At 46.0% G+C, this 18,156-nt stretch overlaps 7 protein-coding genes across 7 annotated transcripts; 3 read left to right on the forward strand and 4 right to left on the reverse strand.

Moving 5' to 3' along the window:
* Window positions 1-1,746: 1,746 nt before the first annotated feature.
* Window positions 1,747-2,774, reverse strand: FOMMEDRAFT_153641 (uncharacterized protein; the record flags this gene model as incomplete). The annotated part of the gene is made up of 3 exons (XM_007264323.1): window positions 1,747-2,073; window positions 2,183-2,268; window positions 2,549-2,774. 3 exons carry the CDS (start codon window positions 2,772-2,774, stop codon window positions 1,747-1,749), a joined length of 639 nt encoding a protein of 212 aa, XP_007264385.1.
* A 326-nt stretch (window positions 2,775-3,100) lies between these two features.
* FOMMEDRAFT_78142 (uncharacterized protein) lies at window positions 3,101-5,359 on the forward strand (the record flags this gene model as incomplete). The annotated part of the gene is made up of 2 exons (XM_007264324.1): window positions 3,101-3,859; window positions 5,135-5,359. 2 exons carry the CDS (start codon window positions 3,101-3,103, stop codon window positions 5,357-5,359), a joined length of 984 nt encoding a protein of 327 aa, XP_007264386.1.
* A 448-nt stretch (window positions 5,360-5,807) lies between these two features.
* On the reverse strand, window positions 5,808-6,869 carry FOMMEDRAFT_166482 (uncharacterized protein; the record flags this gene model as incomplete). Its single annotated transcript, XM_007264325.1, has 1 exon — window positions 5,808-6,869. The coding sequence occupies one exon, from the start codon at window positions 6,867-6,869 to the stop codon at window positions 5,808-5,810; it is 1,062 nt and encodes a 353-aa protein (XP_007264387.1).
* A 234-nt stretch (window positions 6,870-7,103) lies between these two features.
* Window positions 7,104-10,255, forward strand: FOMMEDRAFT_166483 (glycoside hydrolase; the record flags this gene model as incomplete). Its single annotated transcript, XM_007264326.1, has 3 exons — window positions 7,104-7,438; window positions 7,485-7,584; window positions 7,641-10,255. The coding sequence occupies 3 exons, from the start codon at window positions 7,104-7,106 to the stop codon at window positions 9,951-9,953; spliced, it is 2,748 nt and encodes a 915-aa protein (XP_007264388.1). The 3' UTR covers window positions 9,954-10,255.
* A 217-nt stretch (window positions 10,256-10,472) lies between these two features.
* FOMMEDRAFT_132581 (uncharacterized protein) lies at window positions 10,473-11,076 on the reverse strand (the record flags this gene model as incomplete). Its single annotated transcript, XM_007264327.1, has 2 exons — window positions 10,473-10,566; window positions 10,682-11,076. 2 exons carry the CDS (start codon window positions 11,074-11,076, stop codon window positions 10,473-10,475), a joined length of 489 nt encoding a protein of 162 aa, XP_007264389.1.
* A 460-nt stretch (window positions 11,077-11,536) lies between these two features.
* On the reverse strand, window positions 11,537-12,882 carry FOMMEDRAFT_132582 (uncharacterized protein; the record flags this gene model as incomplete). The annotated part of the gene is made up of 6 exons (XM_007264328.1): window positions 11,537-11,686; window positions 11,780-12,025; window positions 12,092-12,220; window positions 12,287-12,457; window positions 12,522-12,644; window positions 12,718-12,882. The coding sequence occupies 6 exons, from the start codon at window positions 12,880-12,882 to the stop codon at window positions 11,537-11,539; spliced, it is 984 nt and encodes a 327-aa protein (XP_007264390.1).
* A 3,439-nt stretch (window positions 12,883-16,321) lies between these two features.
* Window positions 16,322-18,101, forward strand: FOMMEDRAFT_104762 (uncharacterized protein; the record flags this gene model as incomplete). The annotated part of the gene is made up of 10 exons (XM_007264329.1): window positions 16,322-16,473; window positions 16,529-16,554; window positions 16,627-16,639; window positions 16,691-16,776; window positions 16,836-17,028; window positions 17,097-17,178; window positions 17,234-17,285; window positions 17,347-17,424; window positions 17,483-17,559; window positions 17,669-18,101. 10 exons carry the CDS (start codon window positions 16,322-16,324, stop codon window positions 17,819-17,821), a joined length of 912 nt encoding a protein of 303 aa, XP_007264391.1. The 3' UTR covers window positions 17,822-18,101.
* Window positions 18,102-18,156: the final 55 nt, after the last annotated feature.

Below are 18,156 nucleotides of genomic sequence, written 5' to 3' on the forward strand. Positions count from 1 at the left end.
AATATAATTGTAACTTATGTGTCCAAGGCATTTATGTATATCATAAATAGATAGTTTGTTCATTGTTTTTAATAAATGATTATTGTACAAAATATACAAGTTATTTCTCAATTGTATATGTCTGATGTATTCATTACATAGTAATGTTATAGTACAATTATTGTTTGTAAACATAAAAGAATAACCTTCCCTACATAGTAGCACTTGACTTATGAGGGAAAAGGTTATTTGTAGATAGTAATAGATGTTTTGTAATGTTATGATGCTTTTTTCTTGTATATTCTTTGGGATTTCGATACACATAGATCTAGCTTGATTAAGAGTCATTGTTGACCTATTTGCAATAGTTACAATCATAAGAGTTATGTTGTGTACATCTGTTAATTGAAATAGATAAGGAGTAGTATGTATTAATACACCAGAATCAAGTAAATCCATCATTTGCATATAGGATTTCTCATTAGCTATGATTGTATTTGTAAATACGTTGGTACATACCTAGGAAATGTATTGTTCGAATTGTTTGTCCTGGTTGCTTGGAATAAGAGTGTAGGCATTATTGTTCATTTCAACATCACTTTCTTTTAATTCAACATTGTTTTTGTTTGGGTTTTTAATAATAAATGTGTTCATTGTGTTTTCTACAGTTTGATTTGTTTTATACACAATGTTAGCCTGATGTTTGGCATGTACAAGCTTTGTAGCTTTAGTAGGAGGTTTGCAGCATTCCTTAGAGAAATGTCCTGTTTTTCTACAATTGAAACATTTTGCTTTTGTCAGATTGAACAGATTTGGCAGATTGAATTTCCTCTACTTATTGGCTTTATACATTGTATTAATGTGTGCATTATTTTTTGTCCAATCATTGGAATCTTGTACTTGTTTAGTACAGTAATTGTTGTAGGCATTCTACAATACAAGAATTAGTTACTTCAGTTCAACTTTCTTATGTTTATTGACTGGTTTGCCTTTGTTTTGGGCATCAGTAGATTGTATTATTGTATTTACTATGTGTGTATATTGCTCAGGAGTGGCAAGCAATATTGCTGCTTTGTATGTAGAGTTGTGTAGTGGATCACTGTTAGTAGACAGAGTTGTGTATGCTTCCTCAAGTCTGTCTAATGTATGTCTGAAATGTTTTACATGGTCTCTACAAATAAACAGTACTGATTTGTCAATAGCCTTTTTACATACTGTCTAGGGGTTAAAGCATTCTTCAAGCACTTTCATTAACTGAGGGATAGACGTATCAAAGTGTATATAGTTTGCCAATATTGTGTTAGCAATGTTATTGACTATGCATGCATGAATAGCCTTAGCCATCTCCCTCTTGGCTTTGTTTTGTGGTTCATCCTTTAGTAAGTGTTTGAAGCACATAGCTGCAACACTAGAAACAATGTAGTAGTGCCACATCTTGTAGTTCACTTTGGTCTTAAGCATTGTGATGTTTTGACCAAAGTATTTTGGTACATCAGCTGGTTTACAGTGCATATCTGTATGTGGGGGAACCATAATGCAAATGTGTGCAAATATATGTGAGTAAAGAGTTTAGAGTGTACAGTGGATGCATGTATGCAGGGAGCTCAAGGCTCATAACCTGTTGAGAGGGAGAACTTAAGGGGGGCATGCATAGACAAGGGGTGAGGTGACGATTGACTGCTCAGTGTCTCTTGTCCTTATATTGTATGTATTCTAACTGAGACATTATGAAGTCATCGTCTCGTGGTTCGTCCGTTGATGAACTAATCATCTCATAATAGACTTCCTTGTACCAATACATATTGATCGATAGAGCAGTGGAGTTGCAACATCGTTCCATGCCTTGCAAACAAGAGCGAGGCGGTAGTTCGTGCACATTGATTTGAATAAGGCTGCCTGAATCTTTTCCTGTGACCAAGGTGCTGGATATGCAAATGAATCTGGTTCGTGTATATCGAATGCATTCGGTACAAATGTAGCCCATTGGAAGATGATGCGCAGTACGTCGTAGGGTTGTGATATACTTCGAGCATTAATATTGTCTGGTGGAGGATTCATGGTGGAATGGCCTGAGCAAGAAAGCTGTTGGTTTCTCTGCGCATTATCACAGTGATTAGACCAGAAGAGCACGTGTATGTCTGCAGATGATTTTCTTACCCTGTACTTAGCTTAGTTGGACTGAGACTGTGCCACTGGGACGAACCGTCACGAACTGCGCAGTATTGACCATTCGTGGGAATCTGGCAGGTGCAGGTGTCTTTATTAAATTATTTGCGGAATCAATGCGGACTACATAGGGATCTCACATTCTCTGAGAACGTAATAATAGAAAACTGCACGTGTTGTGGGCACGGCATACACACCAAAGCCTAGTATTCGTGCAAGATGATTTAGTTGTAAGGACATTGAATCATATACCGTATTTGAACTACAGTGGGCAGAATCCAATTGCAAGGGAAAAAGGTAAGCAAAGAAAAGGATTAAGCTATTTGAGAATTTAATGTGAGTCGGTAGTTGAACAATCTAATCTACATCAGAGGAATGTCACCGTGCAGTTCTGCCAACAAACGGCTGTCGTCTGGTAACGAGTCGTTAAGAAACAGCTGTCCAGTATAGTCTTCGAAGCGGACTCCATGCTGTATCAATATCTTCGATGTTGTAGATGCCCAGCATACAAAAAAATCTCTCTGTGACGGTAGTTCATCCAAAATCCTGACGACGCGCAAGCTCGGCATCTTCCAAAGTACTACGAGTTTCGAGCATAACAGGCCCCACAGCCCCATCATGAGAGCCATATCACACCTTTCCTCAACCCGCTGAAGAGTTCTGATTTTAGTTACTATCAGATCTTCTTGATTTTATTAATTCTTTGGATTACATAATCACTTTCTTCATGTAGTTAGTTCTTTCCTATTTGGAATAGGAGAGTTTTGACCAGAGCCCACGAGGACACTAGAGGGAACAAGCCCACCAAAACCTTGCCTCTCATTTTGGAGCCCACCGCGAGGGGTGGTGCCTCTGTTCTAAAGTGTCTGGGTTGTTTTTGTCTTGATCTTGGCCTCGAGGGCCTTGCCTAGCTTGTTTTGAATCGAACCGACCGTTTTGACGCACGAGAAGCACGATGACGTGGCCGCCGAGAAGAGGATCAAGAGAAGCGCCATACTTCGACAGCAGCAAGCTTGAGGAACTTCCGCGGTTCTTTGAAGACATCGAGATGTTAGCCGCCGACTTCCAGAAGGACGCCGAGTGGATGTGCAAGCAAGTGACGTACTACGCAGCAACGAGCTGTAGCAGTTTGTGGGCTACCGTGCCCGAGTTGAAGAAGAAAGGAGCGCGCGATTGGAGCATCGTGAAAGAGGAGATCAGAAAGCTCTATCCGGAGCTGATCGATGGTCAACGCTACACGAGAGCCAATATCACGCGACTAGTCGATGTGCAGAGTGAGAAGGAAATGACGGTGCAGACAGAGTTTGGCCGCTACCGCCGCGAGTTCCAGGTGCAAGCAGAGTACTTGAAGGAGCAAGGGAAGATGTCAGCACGCGAGTTAGACTGTGAGTTCTGGAGAGGGATCAGAGGGACGCTGAGGACAAACCTGACGCAACGACTGGAGATTCTCTATGTGGACAAGGATGCAAGCGAGCCGTTCAAATTCGCCGATGTAGTCAGGCTAGCGGACCACGTTCTTCTAGCAGGGCAGACAGAGGCAGGCCGAGACCAGACAGTGACGTTGCCAAAGGAGAAGCTAGAGAAAGAAGTAGGAGACAAGTATGCGAAGATTGTGAGGAAGCTCAAAGAGTTACAAGCCCAGGTCAACGAAGCAAGCAAGTCCAGGAAGATGCTGATGAATCAAGCACACCAAACTGACCAATCTGCCAATTCCGTGAAATCCGACCTGAAGCATGAGAGGACCTGCAACTTTTGCGGAAAGCAAGGACATTTCGTACGTGACTGTAGGACTGTGAGCAAGTACACTCAGAGGGGGAAGTGTATGAGGTTAGGGCAGAAGATTGTGTTGATGAGTGGGGCATTCGTGCCAGCCAGTGTAGAGGGAGCAACATTGAAGGAGCACATAGACTGATACTACAAAGACAAGCCTGTGTTCACAGTAGGCACAATTGATGAAGCAAAAGATAGGTCAAATGCGAGTGAGGGAGAAAAGCACAAAGCCATTCTTGGAGCAGATTTGGATGCAGAGGTGACAAGGTTGGAGGAACACTTGAGGGATGTGAAGAGACAAAGAGAGGAGGCAAGGACCACAAAGGCTAACACAAAGCCAGTCAAAGTCAGACTGAAGCAAAGTGCTGAGTCGAGTGAGATCATCAAGCAGGTCTTAGACTGAATGATGGACAGTGTTGTCACGTTGACACACTGCAAGTTGTTTGCAATAGCTCTGGAGCTTGAGTGCCAGTATACAGCTAAGCTTATGAGGACAACTCAGATGTGTGACAAAATGCTGAACAAGGCTGGAAGTGGACCTACAAAGGCAGAGGAGGAAGAGACAAGTGAGGAAGCAAGGACTGACAACAGAGAAGATCAGTATACAGGTACAAGTGTTGCATGCAAGGACAACAAAGCACAGTCAAGCCCAGCAGCAGAGCTGAGAACAAGCAGATTGCACAGGAAAGCAGTGGATTATGTTGGATTGAGTCAGATTCAAGATGGAGAGCAAGAACGAGAGCAGAGCAGAGGAGCAAGTATGGCAAACAAGGCCAGAAGTGCACCAGTGAGGATGAGGGAGAAGAGTGTGATGGATGAGCAGCAGAGGCTGTTGCAAAGGGCAGTGGGAAGCTGGATGAACAAGGTCAGAAGTGCAACTGCAAGGATCAAGTGCTGAGACAATGAGAATCAGTCAAGCCCAGCAAGAATACCAAGCACGAGTGGATTACACAGGAGGACGTCAGAAGCTGTCAGATCAGACCAGTGTCAAGCAAGGGAGTGTTGGATAGGCACCCCAGTCAGTAACAACAAGGCTGGAAGTGTACCAGTCAGGCTAGCAACAGTAAAGCTGAACAACGAATTGGAGACTGAGAGCTTACTGGACCAGGGAGCTGTTATGAACGTGATGTGCAAAGATGTTTGGAAACGCTTGGGAGTACCAAAGGAGTGAGTGTGGACAAACCTTAGGCCAGCAAATGCAGGATCAATTGTAATTGAGGGTGTCATTCTAAGACTCAAGGTGTCAGTAGGTGGAATATCAATGGTGATGCCAGTTCATGTAGTAAAGGACACAACGTTTGACATGATAATTGGGAGGCTGTTCTTCACATTAACTGAGTACAAGACAAAGGATTTCAAGGACAGTAATCAGATTTTGACCTTGACAGACCCAGCAGATCAGAACCAGAAGTGTCAGGTTGAGACCCAAGCAGCTGTTGGATGAAACCCACTACTCACTACTACTACCATCTATGTTGGAGTTGGAGAGGATTGGTCTGGCAAGCCTTTGGCCTTGGTACAGGTTACATTCTCTTTACTCTAACATTCCCTTATACCCCTTTCTTTTATGGACACTCATTCTTACTTGAGACTCACACTCTTTGTTTCTTTATCTTACTTTGATTGATACCTTTTATCCTTACCCACACTCCTTATGCTTACCCTTCATTATTGCTTCTTAAAGCAAGTGACTGAGGACAGTCACTATTTAAAGCTTGGGGAGGTGAAGAGTTCTGATTTTAGTTACTATCAGATCTTCTTGATTTTATTAATTCTTTGGATTACATAATCACTTTCTTCATGTAGTTAGTTCTTTCCTATTTGGAATAGGAGAGTTTTGACCAGAGCCCACAACGACACTAGAGGGAACAAGCCCACCAAAACCTTGCCTCTCACTGCCATAGAGTAGTAGTATGAATACCAAGGTTGACAACTGGAGGAAGGTATTCAGACAGTACATGGGGGGTTAGAACATCCAAGGTGACAACCAGATTGTGGAGATTCGGAAAGAGATTAGCTACATCATGTAGAGATAGTGCATGTCCAGGATCGGATGTAGTGGTATCTATCTCCAGTTGCCCAATACCGGAAGTGATTTGTGCCAAACATTTACTATAAGGTCCCGGCCCATCTCCGTACCCAGCATTCAGGGAAATTCGTTTAAGCTTGGGGGCCAAGCATATATCCGAAAGGATAGGATTGATGAAGTGTTGCGACGTGTCAAGACACTCGATAGACGACAGAAACGCATGCTGCTTGTGCGTTCGACCAGCTGCAACCGGACAGACCTTCAAGGTGTGAAGAGGTTGGTTCCCAACGGCATCGGTAATGCGAGCGGCATTTGGATGGTTATGTCCATTGGTCGAGTCGTAGTCATAGCTGCATTTAACGTCAAGGACATGCAGAGATTGTGAAACCAGTGCCGGGAGCACGACAAAAATTGACAAGTGAAAGTCCGAGCGCTTGAGCATAAGAAACGTGCCCCGCTGAACAATAATCTGCAAATTCGGGAGGCATTTGAGAAACCTTGCGAAACTGCTCGCGTGCAGAACAGTCTTGTCTCGGTAAAGAATGTCGAGTCGTCTGGTCCATTTTCCTTTCGAACTTGATTTCGCCATATCAGCCGATCTATTATGGTCTTCCGTTAGGGTGACTTGCATGGACCTTAGGAGCGCCATGAAGGGTTTTCTCTTGCTAATACATATTGATCGATAGAGCAGCGGAGTTGCAACGTCATTCCACGCCTTGCAGACAAGAGCAAGGCAGTAGTTCGTGTACATTGATTTGAATAAGGCAGCCTGAATCTTTTCTTGTGGCCAGGGTGCAGGGTAGGCAAATGAATCTGGTTCGTGTATATCGAATGCATTCGGTACAAATGTAGCCCATTGGAAGATGATCCGCAGTACGTCGTAAGGGAGAGACGCGATTTGAGCGCTGACTTGTGCGGTTTTCATGGCAAGAGCGACCTCAACAAGGATGGCCGTGGGTCCCCGAGCGGTTGATTAGCTGCAAACATGGACCGATCCACACATGTAGCGTGAAGCGTAGTTACCTTTGCGGGCTTAAACAAGTGAGGCATTAAGAATAGCCAAAAAAGGAAGAAGTGATGACCTAATATGTGCATTAGAGTCGTTCCACTCTCTCCACCCCGTCATTTCCAGCTTGTCTCCTTCTCTCCACTTACTCTCATGCCTCGAATACCACCCGTGTCGCCGGCGACAGAAAAACCAACAAAATCATTTTATATTCATACACTTGATGGCAACTTCGTAGACAACTCTGGTCGCACACTTCTCCTGCGCGGCGTAAACCTCTCGGGTTCGTCCAAAGCTCCTGTTGGTGAACCGTCTTATTTGCGCGACGAGCTTTGGGAATCGGGCGAAAGTGGTAATGGATCGTTCATAGGCAGACCTTTGTCACTAGAAGACGGCTCGGCCGATGTCCACCTTGCTCGCCTCAAGGGCTGGGGTTTCAATGTCTTACGCTACCCGATCGCATGGGAGGCCCTGGAGCACGAGGGACCGTGAGTTTCCGTCTCTCGTTCCATTTTTGTTATTAACACGAAGCAGGGGAAAATACGACTATGAGTTTATGGACTACACAATAAGAGTTCTCCGGAAATGTAAAGAATATGGCTTCAAAGTGTATATTGATCCTCACCAAGATGCCGTGAGTATATTAAACTTGGATTAACGACTTTATACGTGTATTGAAGACTGTTTTAGTGGTCCCGTTTTTCTGGTGGCTCTGGCGCGCCTTATTGGACCCTTCTGGCCTGTGGCATGAATCCTCGCAATTTCACTGCAACCCAAGCCGCAATTCTTCACTCCGAATACCCCGTAGCCCACAAGCCAAAACCGGAGTCACTACCTGCAATGATTTGGGGAACTAATTACGGACGCCTCGTGTCGCAAACTATCTTTACACTTTTCTTCGCTGGGAAGGACTATGCTCCAAAATGTATTATCGACGGTCAAAATATCCAAGACTATCTCCAGTCTCATTTCATCGCGGCTTTTGGAGCCCTAGCAGACCGAATACGTGATGCGGGTGATTTATTGGATGAGTGCGTTATTGGATGGGACAGCATAAATGAACCAGGGGAAGGGTTTTGTGGCTACGATGACCTCAATGCCGTTCCGGAGGAACAAGGTTCAACACTCAGAAAAGGATCCCGACCAACACCCGCACAGTCCTTACGTCTTGGCATGGGTCAAGTACAGACTGTCGAACACTGGACATTTGGCGCCTTTGGGCCCAAGTGCGACGGCATGGTGACTGTTGATCCTAAAGGCCATAAAATATGGCTTGACCCAGACGCGGAGGATAATGGCATCAACAGACGGTGGGGATGGAAACGTGATCCAGGGTGGAAACTTGGTGTTTGTATCTGGGCCCAGCACGGCGTTTGGGACGTCGAATCGGGATACATACTTCAGCCTGAGTATTTCCGATGTCCTCCCTTTGACCCAGAACGGCCTGTCGTATTTGAAGCGGATTACTGGAGACCCCACTGGCGCGCATATTCTGCGCGCATACGTGCTGCGCATCCGGAAACGATCCATTTCTTACATCCACCTGTGTTTGCAGAACCGCCACCGCTGGACGGACCGGATGACCTGTGCGGGCGGTGCTGTTACTCAGCACATTACTACGATGGGCTTACGCTTGTCACGCGACATTGGAACTGGTTCAATGCCGATGCGTTGGGCGTGTTGCGAGGGAAATATAAGGCGACTTGGATGGCTGCGAAGATTGGCGAGCGTGCTATTCGGAAGTCTTTACAGGAACAATTAGGTATCCTGAGAAAGGATGCGGAGATCCTTGGTGCTTATCCGACGATGATCGGAGAAATAGGCACACCCTTTGACATGGATGGGAAGCGTTCGTACGGCTGGACGGACGGTGGCAAATACGCGGGTGACTACTCTTCCCAGCAAAAGGCTCTTGACGCTAGTCTCAATGCTGCGGATGGTCCAAATGGACTTAATTATTCTATCTGGACGTATTGTCCCGACAGTTGCCATGAATGGGGCGACCTCTGGAACATGGAAGATCTCAGCTTATGGTCGGAGGACGATTTGCAACCGGTACCAAATTCAAGTGGCTATCGTATGCGCAACGCGGATTCGTCGGAGGTCGGACTTCTGCGCAAGAAGACGACAGATACGATTGTGCGCGTAAGACAAGTCGCGTCTGCTGTACCTTCGGCAACGGCATCTGCTGTCTCGCTAGTGACGCTTGGTGGTGCATCCATCGCTGCGTCGACGGATGATGAATATGATCGGGACATGAAATCTCGTCAGGCCGTTGATACGCTTTCTTCTCGGCCTCATTGGGCAAACCAATATGATTTCTTAACTGATGGCGCTCGAGCAGTTCGCGCCTTTGCTCGACCCTATCCCGCGGCAGTTGTTGGTCTATCGACAAATATCTCGTTCGACATCCATAAGGCCGAGTTCAAGCTTACAGTGAAAGTCCGTCCAGAAGATCGACCCGTCGTAAACTCTGAGCCTTCGTCATCGGGCTCAAGTTCATCGGGTGAGGATGAGCTCGACAAAGAAAGATTTTCGGAGTTGCCAACCGAGATCTTTGTCCCGCTTGTACACTATGCCCGACAAGACATCGTTTCCCGCTCCCTCATCGCTTCCTTGCAAAATGAAAATTCCACGGACCAGGATTCAGAGTCGCCATCGGATGGCATTGAAGACCTCGGTTCTATGACACCCGCGTCTCTTATGTCCTCACAGACTTTACCCATGTCCTCGCTGCTTGACGTTGACGTGCGTGTGTCATCTGGTAAATGGCGCGTTGAAGGCCAATATCTTCGATGGTGGTACTCCATCCCGCAGGAGGGCGAACCCGACCTCGAACATACCATCCAGATTACTCGTTCAGGAGGCCCGATTCGGACCAAAGCCGAGCTTCCTTCGACTAGTCAGTGTAACTCAGGGAGCGGGGGCTCTGGAAGTGGCTTGTGGAACTTTTGCGAGCGATTATGTGAAAGGGATGGAGATGGCAAATGTTGTATTATGTGACTATATCTGGGATTAGGACCGCTTTTTCTTCCACTTCTGTACATTTACTGGTCTGGGTAGTTCCTGCATCATTTTTTCGGCATCATTCTTTAATTGTATTTGCGAACGTTTTGCTGTCTTATCCTGTTCCATTCTTGTCCTACGTCTCGTCCTGCATACAAATTGTCGTACACACATACAAGTCTTGTACTATAAAGTAGTAGTAGTAGTTAGTCGCTGCCATTTCTTGTCATTATACCCCGTCAATTAGATAATCGTCTGCTCAGCGCTTGACACTTCTTTGTACATGTGTACTCTCTTTCAAAGGATAATGCAAGGATAATGCATACGTGCGAATGCCAAATGACATTGGTATATTTCTATCGGATGACACGAAGAATACATGTGCAATTTGCTGTACAGATATGTATGTTGAGTTGTTGAGTTCCGAATCTTACTGAAGGGACATGATAGCCTGAAATTTCATAAATAGAGGAGGAGGGGATGAATAGGGACAGAGATAAGGAAGATAAGGAAGAGTCAAGTGAGGAAGACCCTCCGAAGGTCCTTTATTGAAGCTTCGTTTCGACATAGGGGGCAATGTGAGTCGTCTTGTAGGGCTTCGCGAATGCATCTGTTTTACAAATTCAAACAATCCAATGTTAGGTGGGGAGTGCATTGTACAAGATGAATGAGGAAGGACAGAAGAGAAGAGAAGAGAAGAGAAGAGAAGAGAAGAGAAGACGCACTCTGTCCCAAAGATATGTCCACACGCAAGTGAACTGAGGTTATCCTCTCGGTCGAGGCACAGCGAACATTCGAGCGTTGATGGAGTTGGCACCATCGGCACTGAAGTCGGTGTCGTAGCTGCTTCTCTTGTATTCGTGCTTTCCCTCGAATTCTGTATTTGTCCGGCAGGTGTAGGAGCAGATGAAGGGTGTGAATCGGATGTTGTAAGGGATTCCATAGCAGTGAAAATCTGGAAAATGGTCTCATCGTATGACGGTGGGGGAGGCGAGGATGGACGTGACGGTGTGGCGGTGGTGGCTGGACCAAAGTCAGAGATGGATGTAGGAAGAACGGGAACGGGAGGTACGACGAGTGAAGGTACAGGGAGGGAAGGCATAGATCGTGTCGCGTGCATCGTAAGCGATGGGTTGGGAGGGTGTAGTGTGGAAGATGAATGGTCTTCGTGTGGGTTTGGTAGTTCGTATTCGGCTGTATTACCACAACGTTCTTCGGTCTGGTGCTTTACAAAGTTGAATTACAGTTAGGAATAGACCGCGAATCAAGATAGGACGGGTAACACGTAGAGAAGTGGATAGCTTACCTGGATTAGATCCTCGTCTGTCGAGAAATATCGATCACAAGGCACACAATAAGGTATGCTCTCCTCTCCACCATTGACCATGATATTTTTATGACTCTGCGAAGCAGGAGGTGACGCACTATGAGTAGCCCGAGGAACTTCAAGTATTGACCGATCGAAATTTGGATCACGCAAAGCCTGTGACTGTAATTCGCGAAAATGCAAGTTGTGCGCGTTCATTTCTTCCATGTGCTATTAAAAAAAAGCATAAATCAATGTTTTCATGCGACGTAAACTATATCCAGAGAGAATATACCTTCCGCTTCCTATCCGAATGTGTAAAGCGCGTTCGACATAGTGCACACCATAACTCAGGTCTGTCGGTCGTTTGCTGAAGGTCCGAGGCACCGCGGACGTTCCGGTGACATTCAGCGAGTAACCAATGCTGGGAAACATTATTTTTTAGCGTTCGACTATAAAGCCGGGCAGGCAGATATAATAAGACAGGACGTACGGCTACAAGCCTCTCGCTTGGCACAGGTTTATTGCACACCTGACATGGCTCAGACGGTGGATGAGGCGTGGGACTGGGGACACGTGTGCAATACATCGAGGTTGCGCGGAGACTATGATTTTGCGACACGTTCCGTGAGGGCAGGGGAGGTGAAGACGGAGGTGTGATTCGTGGAACCTCGAGAATTGACCTGTCAAAATTCGGATCACGTAAAGCCTGGGATTGCAGTTCGCGATAATGTAAGTTGTGTGCGTTCATTTCTTCCATATGCTGCGAGAAAGAAAGCGCATATCATTAGTACTTTCGCACGATGTATTTAAAGTGCTCAGAGACTACCTTCCGTTTCCTGTCTGTATGAGTAAAACGAGTCTGACATAATGCACACCATAAATCGGGTCTGTCAATCGTTTGCTGGAGGTCAGAGATGCCTCGGACGTTCCGGTGGGCTTCGGCGAGCAGCCAATGCTAAGAAACATCATGTTTAGGTATACGATAAAAATTTAGAGAATAAGAAACAAGGACTAAACATACAGCTAAAAGTCTCTCGCGCGTTAAAGCTTTATTGCATACACGACATGGTTCGGTTGACTGAGGTGTGTGGTTGCGGACACGTGCAGAGTACATTGAAGCTGCGCGAAGTCTGTTCGGTCTTGGAGTGGTTTCGTTTATGAATGGATATGCAGGATCGTGTACCAAAAGATGCTAAACGAGTTGGCGTAAGACATGTCAAAATGCGTGCGAACTGCTATTTTAGAAGGATACGAACTTGTTCCAGCTCGAGGTTGCTACCGAAAGACCGATCGCAAAACATACAGAAGAACGCATAGTCGCTGTCGTTCTCTTCATGACGCATACGCGAGCGGACATCACGACTTCTATGTTGAGGATCCTAGCAATCCACGGACATAATTAGTCATCCCACCAATAGTTAAACAAGTGTACTCTACTGAGCAAACACTGACCCGAAGCGTCTGTGCGCTGGTGAGAAGACCTATGTCTCCAACATCAATAGCTCTTGACGTTCGGGTAGAACAGGAAGGAGAGCGGTTATAGTGACCAGTCCTTTGCCGCGGTTTCTGGTCATATGCCGAGTAGTCAAGCGTTTGAATACTGGGCGACTGGCCCATTGCAGTGTTCTAGCACAGTTAAGCGTGTGGAGGAAAAGGACACCGAGGCTGCTGGCCGCAGCAGAACAGCAGTTGCGGATGGGTGAGAGGGAGAAAGAGTTAACGTGCGGCGGGGTACAGTCACCTACATAGAGGCCGGAAATGAGCTCGGCTGTGCGACCGTGGGCGGTGCTTGATGATGGTAGGTTCGGATAATTGCTTTATTAGATCACATAAAAAGGTACAAAGTTTGCCTCCAGCTTCAGTCTGTTTTCCAGGGGTCAGTACGTCAGTGTGTCGTCATTGTCGTTGGCACGACTATGGATTGTATGTATGCACTCCGAGGATGAAGGACGAAGGCAAGCAGCCAAGCGTAAATAGAGGAAGGAAAGAGAGAGGCAGTGATCCGCACAATCCCCGATATGGAAGTGGGTGTTTATTTACTTATTTTGTGTGCCACAGCTGTAAAGGATAAAGCAGATGTTGTATATATTGCGAATGACACTGGTATATCTCTATAGAACGACACAAAAGTAGAATCCTACATAATACTTCCGTCCAGTAGCATGTCACTATTTACAGACGTTGCTGCAAGATAACGAATAAACAAATGTGTAGTGAGTTGTACAGATGTTTGTTGAGTCGTTGAGTCCCGAGTCCCACTACATGAGCATGACAGCTTAAAGTGTCACAAATAAACGAGAAAAGGATGGATAGGGACAGAGATAAGGAAGAGTCAAGTGAGGAGGACCCTCCGAAGGTCCTTTATTGAAGCTTCGTTTCGGCATGAAGGACAATGCGAGTCGTCTTGTAGGGCCTCGCGGATGCATCTACAATATGAAGCGGAAATATCCATGTCAGAGCGAATGCATTGTACAAGGTGAGTGAGGGAGGAGAGAAGATATGACGTACACTGTCCCGAAGATATGCCCGCACGCAAGAGAACTGAGATTATCTTCCCGTTTGAGGCACAATGAACATTCGAGTGTTGGTTGAGTGGGGACTGCCGGCATGGTCGGTATTGTAACCTCTCTAGAACTGGTGCTTCTTCCCGAATTCTGTTCTTGCCCGACTGGTGCAGGAGCAAGTGAATGGTGTGGATCAGGCGCTTGCAGGGATTCAATCGCAGTGAAAATCCGGAAAATGGTTTCATCGTATGACGGTGGAGGAGGCGAGGATGGGCGTGACGGTGCAGTGCTGGTGGCTGGACCAAAGTCAGGGATGGATGCAGGAAGAGCGGGAACAGGAGGTACGACAGGAGAAGGTACAGGGAGGGAAGGCATAGATCGAGTTGCATGCATCGTAAGCGGTGGATTGGGAAGTTGTAGTGTTGGGGTTGTAAAGTCCTCGTGTGGGTCCGGTAGATCGTCTTCGTTTGTACTACCACAACGGCCTTCGGATTCGTGCTTTATAAAATTGAATTATAGTAAGAAATAGACCGTGAACCAAGATAGGACGGGTAATATACAAAGTATGAGCATGGCTTACCTGGACTAGATCGCCCTCTGTTGAGAAATATCGATCACAAGGCATACAATAAGGTATGCTCTCCTCTCCACCATTGACCATGATATTTCTATGATTTTGCGAAGCAGGAGGTGACGCACTACACTTAACCCGAGGAACTTCAAGTATTGACCGATCGAAATTCGGATCACGAAATGCCTGTGACTGTAATTCGCGATAATGCATATTGTGCGTGTTCATCTCTTCCATGTGCTACAGAAAAGAAACATAAAAGATTATTTTCATGCGACGTAAACTTATCCGGAGAAAAAAAATACCTTCCGCTTACTATTCGAATGTGTAAAGCGCGTTCGACATGATGCACACCATAACTCAGGTCTGTCGGTCGTTTCATGCAAATCTGAGGCACTGCGGACGTTTCGATGACATTCGGCGAGTAACCAATGCTAAGGAAATTTATTTTTCAGCATTTGACTATAAAGTTGGAAAGGCAAATATATAAGGCAGGACATACAGCTATGAGCCTCTCGCTTCGCATAGGTTTGTTGCACACCTGACACGGTTTAGACGGGTGAGGCGTGGGATTAGGGACACGAGTGGAGTACATCGACGTTGCGCGGAGACTATGATTTTGCGGTGTGTTCCGTGAGGGTAGAGGAGGTGCAGATGAAGGTGTAATCCGAGGAACTTCAAGTATTGTTCGGTCAAAATACGGATCACACAATGCCTGTGACTGTAGTTCGCAATAACGCATATTGTGCGCGTTCATTTCTTCCATGTGCTACAAAAAGGAAAAGAAAAAGATAAATCAGTGATTCCACACGACGTAAACTTATCCAGAGAAAAAAAAAATACCTTCTGTTTCCTATCCGAATGTGTAAAGCGCGTTCGACAAAATGCACACCATGACTCAGGTCTGTCGGTCGTTTGATGGATATCTGAAGCACTGCGGACGTTCCGGTGACATTCAGCAAGTAGCCAATGCTAAGAAACGTCATTTCTTTTTCAGCATTCGACTAAAAGAGCTGGAAAGGTAAATGCATAACACAGGACATACTGCTACAAGCCTGTCGCTTGGCATTGGTTTATTGCACACCTGACATGACTCAGACGGGTCATATGACGAATAGTCAAGCACTTGAGTGCTGGGAGACTGACCCATTGCAGTGTTCTGGCACAGTCAAGCCGACGGAAGAGAAGGATGCCGAGGCTCCTGTCTGCAGCAGAACAGCGGTTGTGGATGGATGCAAGAGAGAGAGACTTGATGTGCTGTGGGGTACAGTCACCTACATAAAGGCTGGTGATGAGCTCGACTGAGCTGATGCGTGGGTGGTGCTTGATGATGGACAGAAACTTCGGAAGAGTAATTGCTTTATTAGATCACATGAAATGATACAGAGATTGCCTCTGGTATCAGTTTGCTTTCTGCGGGGGTAGCATGTCGATGTATCGTTATTGTTGTCAACACGACCCATGGACTGTGCGTATGCGATCCGACGACACAGAACGAAAGCAAGCAGCCAAGCACACACAGCAGAGTGAAAGAGGGGCAGCATTGTAGCAGGCTACAGTCCTACGAGGCGGATGTGAAATTAGCTCGGCTGTGCCTCGCACGGGCAGTGCTCGATGATTGGACAGCTAATTCAGGAAATTGCTTTATTAGACTACATGAAAATGGTAGAGTTTGCCTCCGGCTTCAGTCTGCTCTCCGGGGCAGGCAGCACGTCGGCGTGTCGTCATTATTGTCGGCACGGTCATGGGCTCTATGCACTCCAACGATGAAGGACGAAGGCAAGCAGCCAAGCGTATACAGCGGAATCGAAGAGTGAGGCAGTGATCCGCATAACTCCCGATATGGAAGGACATTTTTATTATTTGTGTGCCAAGGCTGTCCTCTTTGGCTGCGGCGGACCCGGTTCCTCAGTGCACGCCTCCTCTTAAACTCCTGCTCTCATCACCTCTTCCTTTCTCCTTGATTCTCATCTGTCCCTAGATGCCGTACCTCGACGAAGTCACACAACTCAGCGCACGCGACTTTGTCCAGCTCTATCCTAGAGATGCCAGGTCCCAGTTGACTCCTACTGCTACACAGCGGACTACCTTGATTGTTGCGGCATGTTATATTGTTGCTATCGCCATTTTATGGTGAGCGTTCTAAAATATCTTCGAGGAGGAGAGATGTCTGACAGGAACTCTACAGGCACGTCCCCATTCTCAGCTGGATAAGTACGTACATGTGCTTTAAGCAAGGTTCGGTCGTAGGGTTTATACTGATGAAATGAACTTCTTATTTGGCAGTCTATCCCTTCAAGTGCGTCCTTTCATTAATGTCCTCTTAAGCTCGATCTAATCAGTATTCTAGGCTGTTAACGGTCGGCTTCCACGAGATGAGCCATGCCTTCGCGGGTGTTCTGACCTGCGCGCATATTGAATCCGTCGAGCTAGACCGTACGTACTTCCTTTTCCCTCTAATTTCAAGATTCGACTAATTGATGATGGAAATACAGCTGATGAAGGAGGAGCAACACGCATGTCAGGAGGTGTACCAGTCATTACCCTTCCCGCAGGATACCTCGGCTCTTCTTTCATCGGTGCATGCCTCATCACTTGCGGGTTCAACATCAATGCAAGCAAAGTCGCGAGTCTCGTCCTTGCTGTGTTCTTTATATTTACACTTTGGTGGGCGAGGAGAAACTTGTTGTACGTCTATCTTTTTCCTTTCCTTGGCTTGGTCTTGTCTTGAAGGTGGTTAATTGGACTGTGAATAGGACCTGGGCATTGGTTTTTGGGATGTCGGCTCTCATTGTTGCCTTTTGGTTCATTAAAGGAGGAGTGGCGCTTAGATTCCTGGTAAGGGATTTTACGCTTCGTTTGCGAAGACATTGCGTTCTGAAAGTGGCAATAGGTACTCTTCATCGGCGTCATGTCCTGCATGTACGTGCTCTGGGATGTCATCGGTATGTTCTTTTCTCATATCGCAACTCCGTCTCCAATGGTATACTCACACGGTAATTTCAGACGACACTATAGCGCGGAAAGTCAACTCTTCGGACGCCTCTGCTTTCGCACACGTTTGCGGATGCTGTCCTTCTCAGGGTTCGTTTATTTCTATTTTTCAAAGTGAATCGTTATTGATTCGATTAATTTCTCTTAGTATGGGGTGTCCTCTGGCTCATCATCGCCTTCTGCTTCTTCGCAGCAGGTATCATCGTAGGACTCGTTGCATTTAAAGTACGTCTTGCTCCTCCCTCCTCCCTCACTCCCATCTCCCACCTCCCATCTTTCATCTTTCTATTCTCATTATAAAATCCAATTAACTAATCATTTCGACCCTAAATAGCAATCGGAAGAACAACAAGAACAAGATTCCAAACACTTTATACCCGTCCCTGGATCTTCAGCTGCTTTACCCTCTGCGTATATCCCTTCGTCTCTTGCTGTTTGGTTAGCCTCGTTAGCGTCGAGTTGTTTGCTTCTTGCTTTTGGGTTATAGGATCCCAATGACGAAGATGCGTTTTTTTTGTGTCCGTGGTTCTATCATGTAGATACTACTTGATAAGTTTATGACACTGATGGAAGGAAAGTAAGAGATGGATGGTGTTATGCTGTTAGTATTATGGTTACGGACTTTCTTGAATTTTATCTGTGCTAAATTCTGGACCCTTGTTTTGTTTTGTTCTTGTCTTGTAACCTTGTGTATCAAGTACTATATTTCTTGCTTTCCTTCTGGATACCTACGCGATGTTCCAGTCGAATAAAACTTTGTGCTACCCATTCTGACATCCACGAAATCTGTATGAATCTAAAGTAGAAGTATGCGTAGAGTGA

This window comes from Fomitiporia mediterranea (assembly GCF_000271605.1).
Source record: "Fomitiporia mediterranea MF3/22 unplaced genomic scaffold FOMMEscaffold_3, whole genome shotgun sequence".
Classification (NCBI taxonomy): Eukaryota; Fungi; Basidiomycota; class Agaricomycetes; order Hymenochaetales; family Hymenochaetaceae; genus Fomitiporia; species Fomitiporia mediterranea.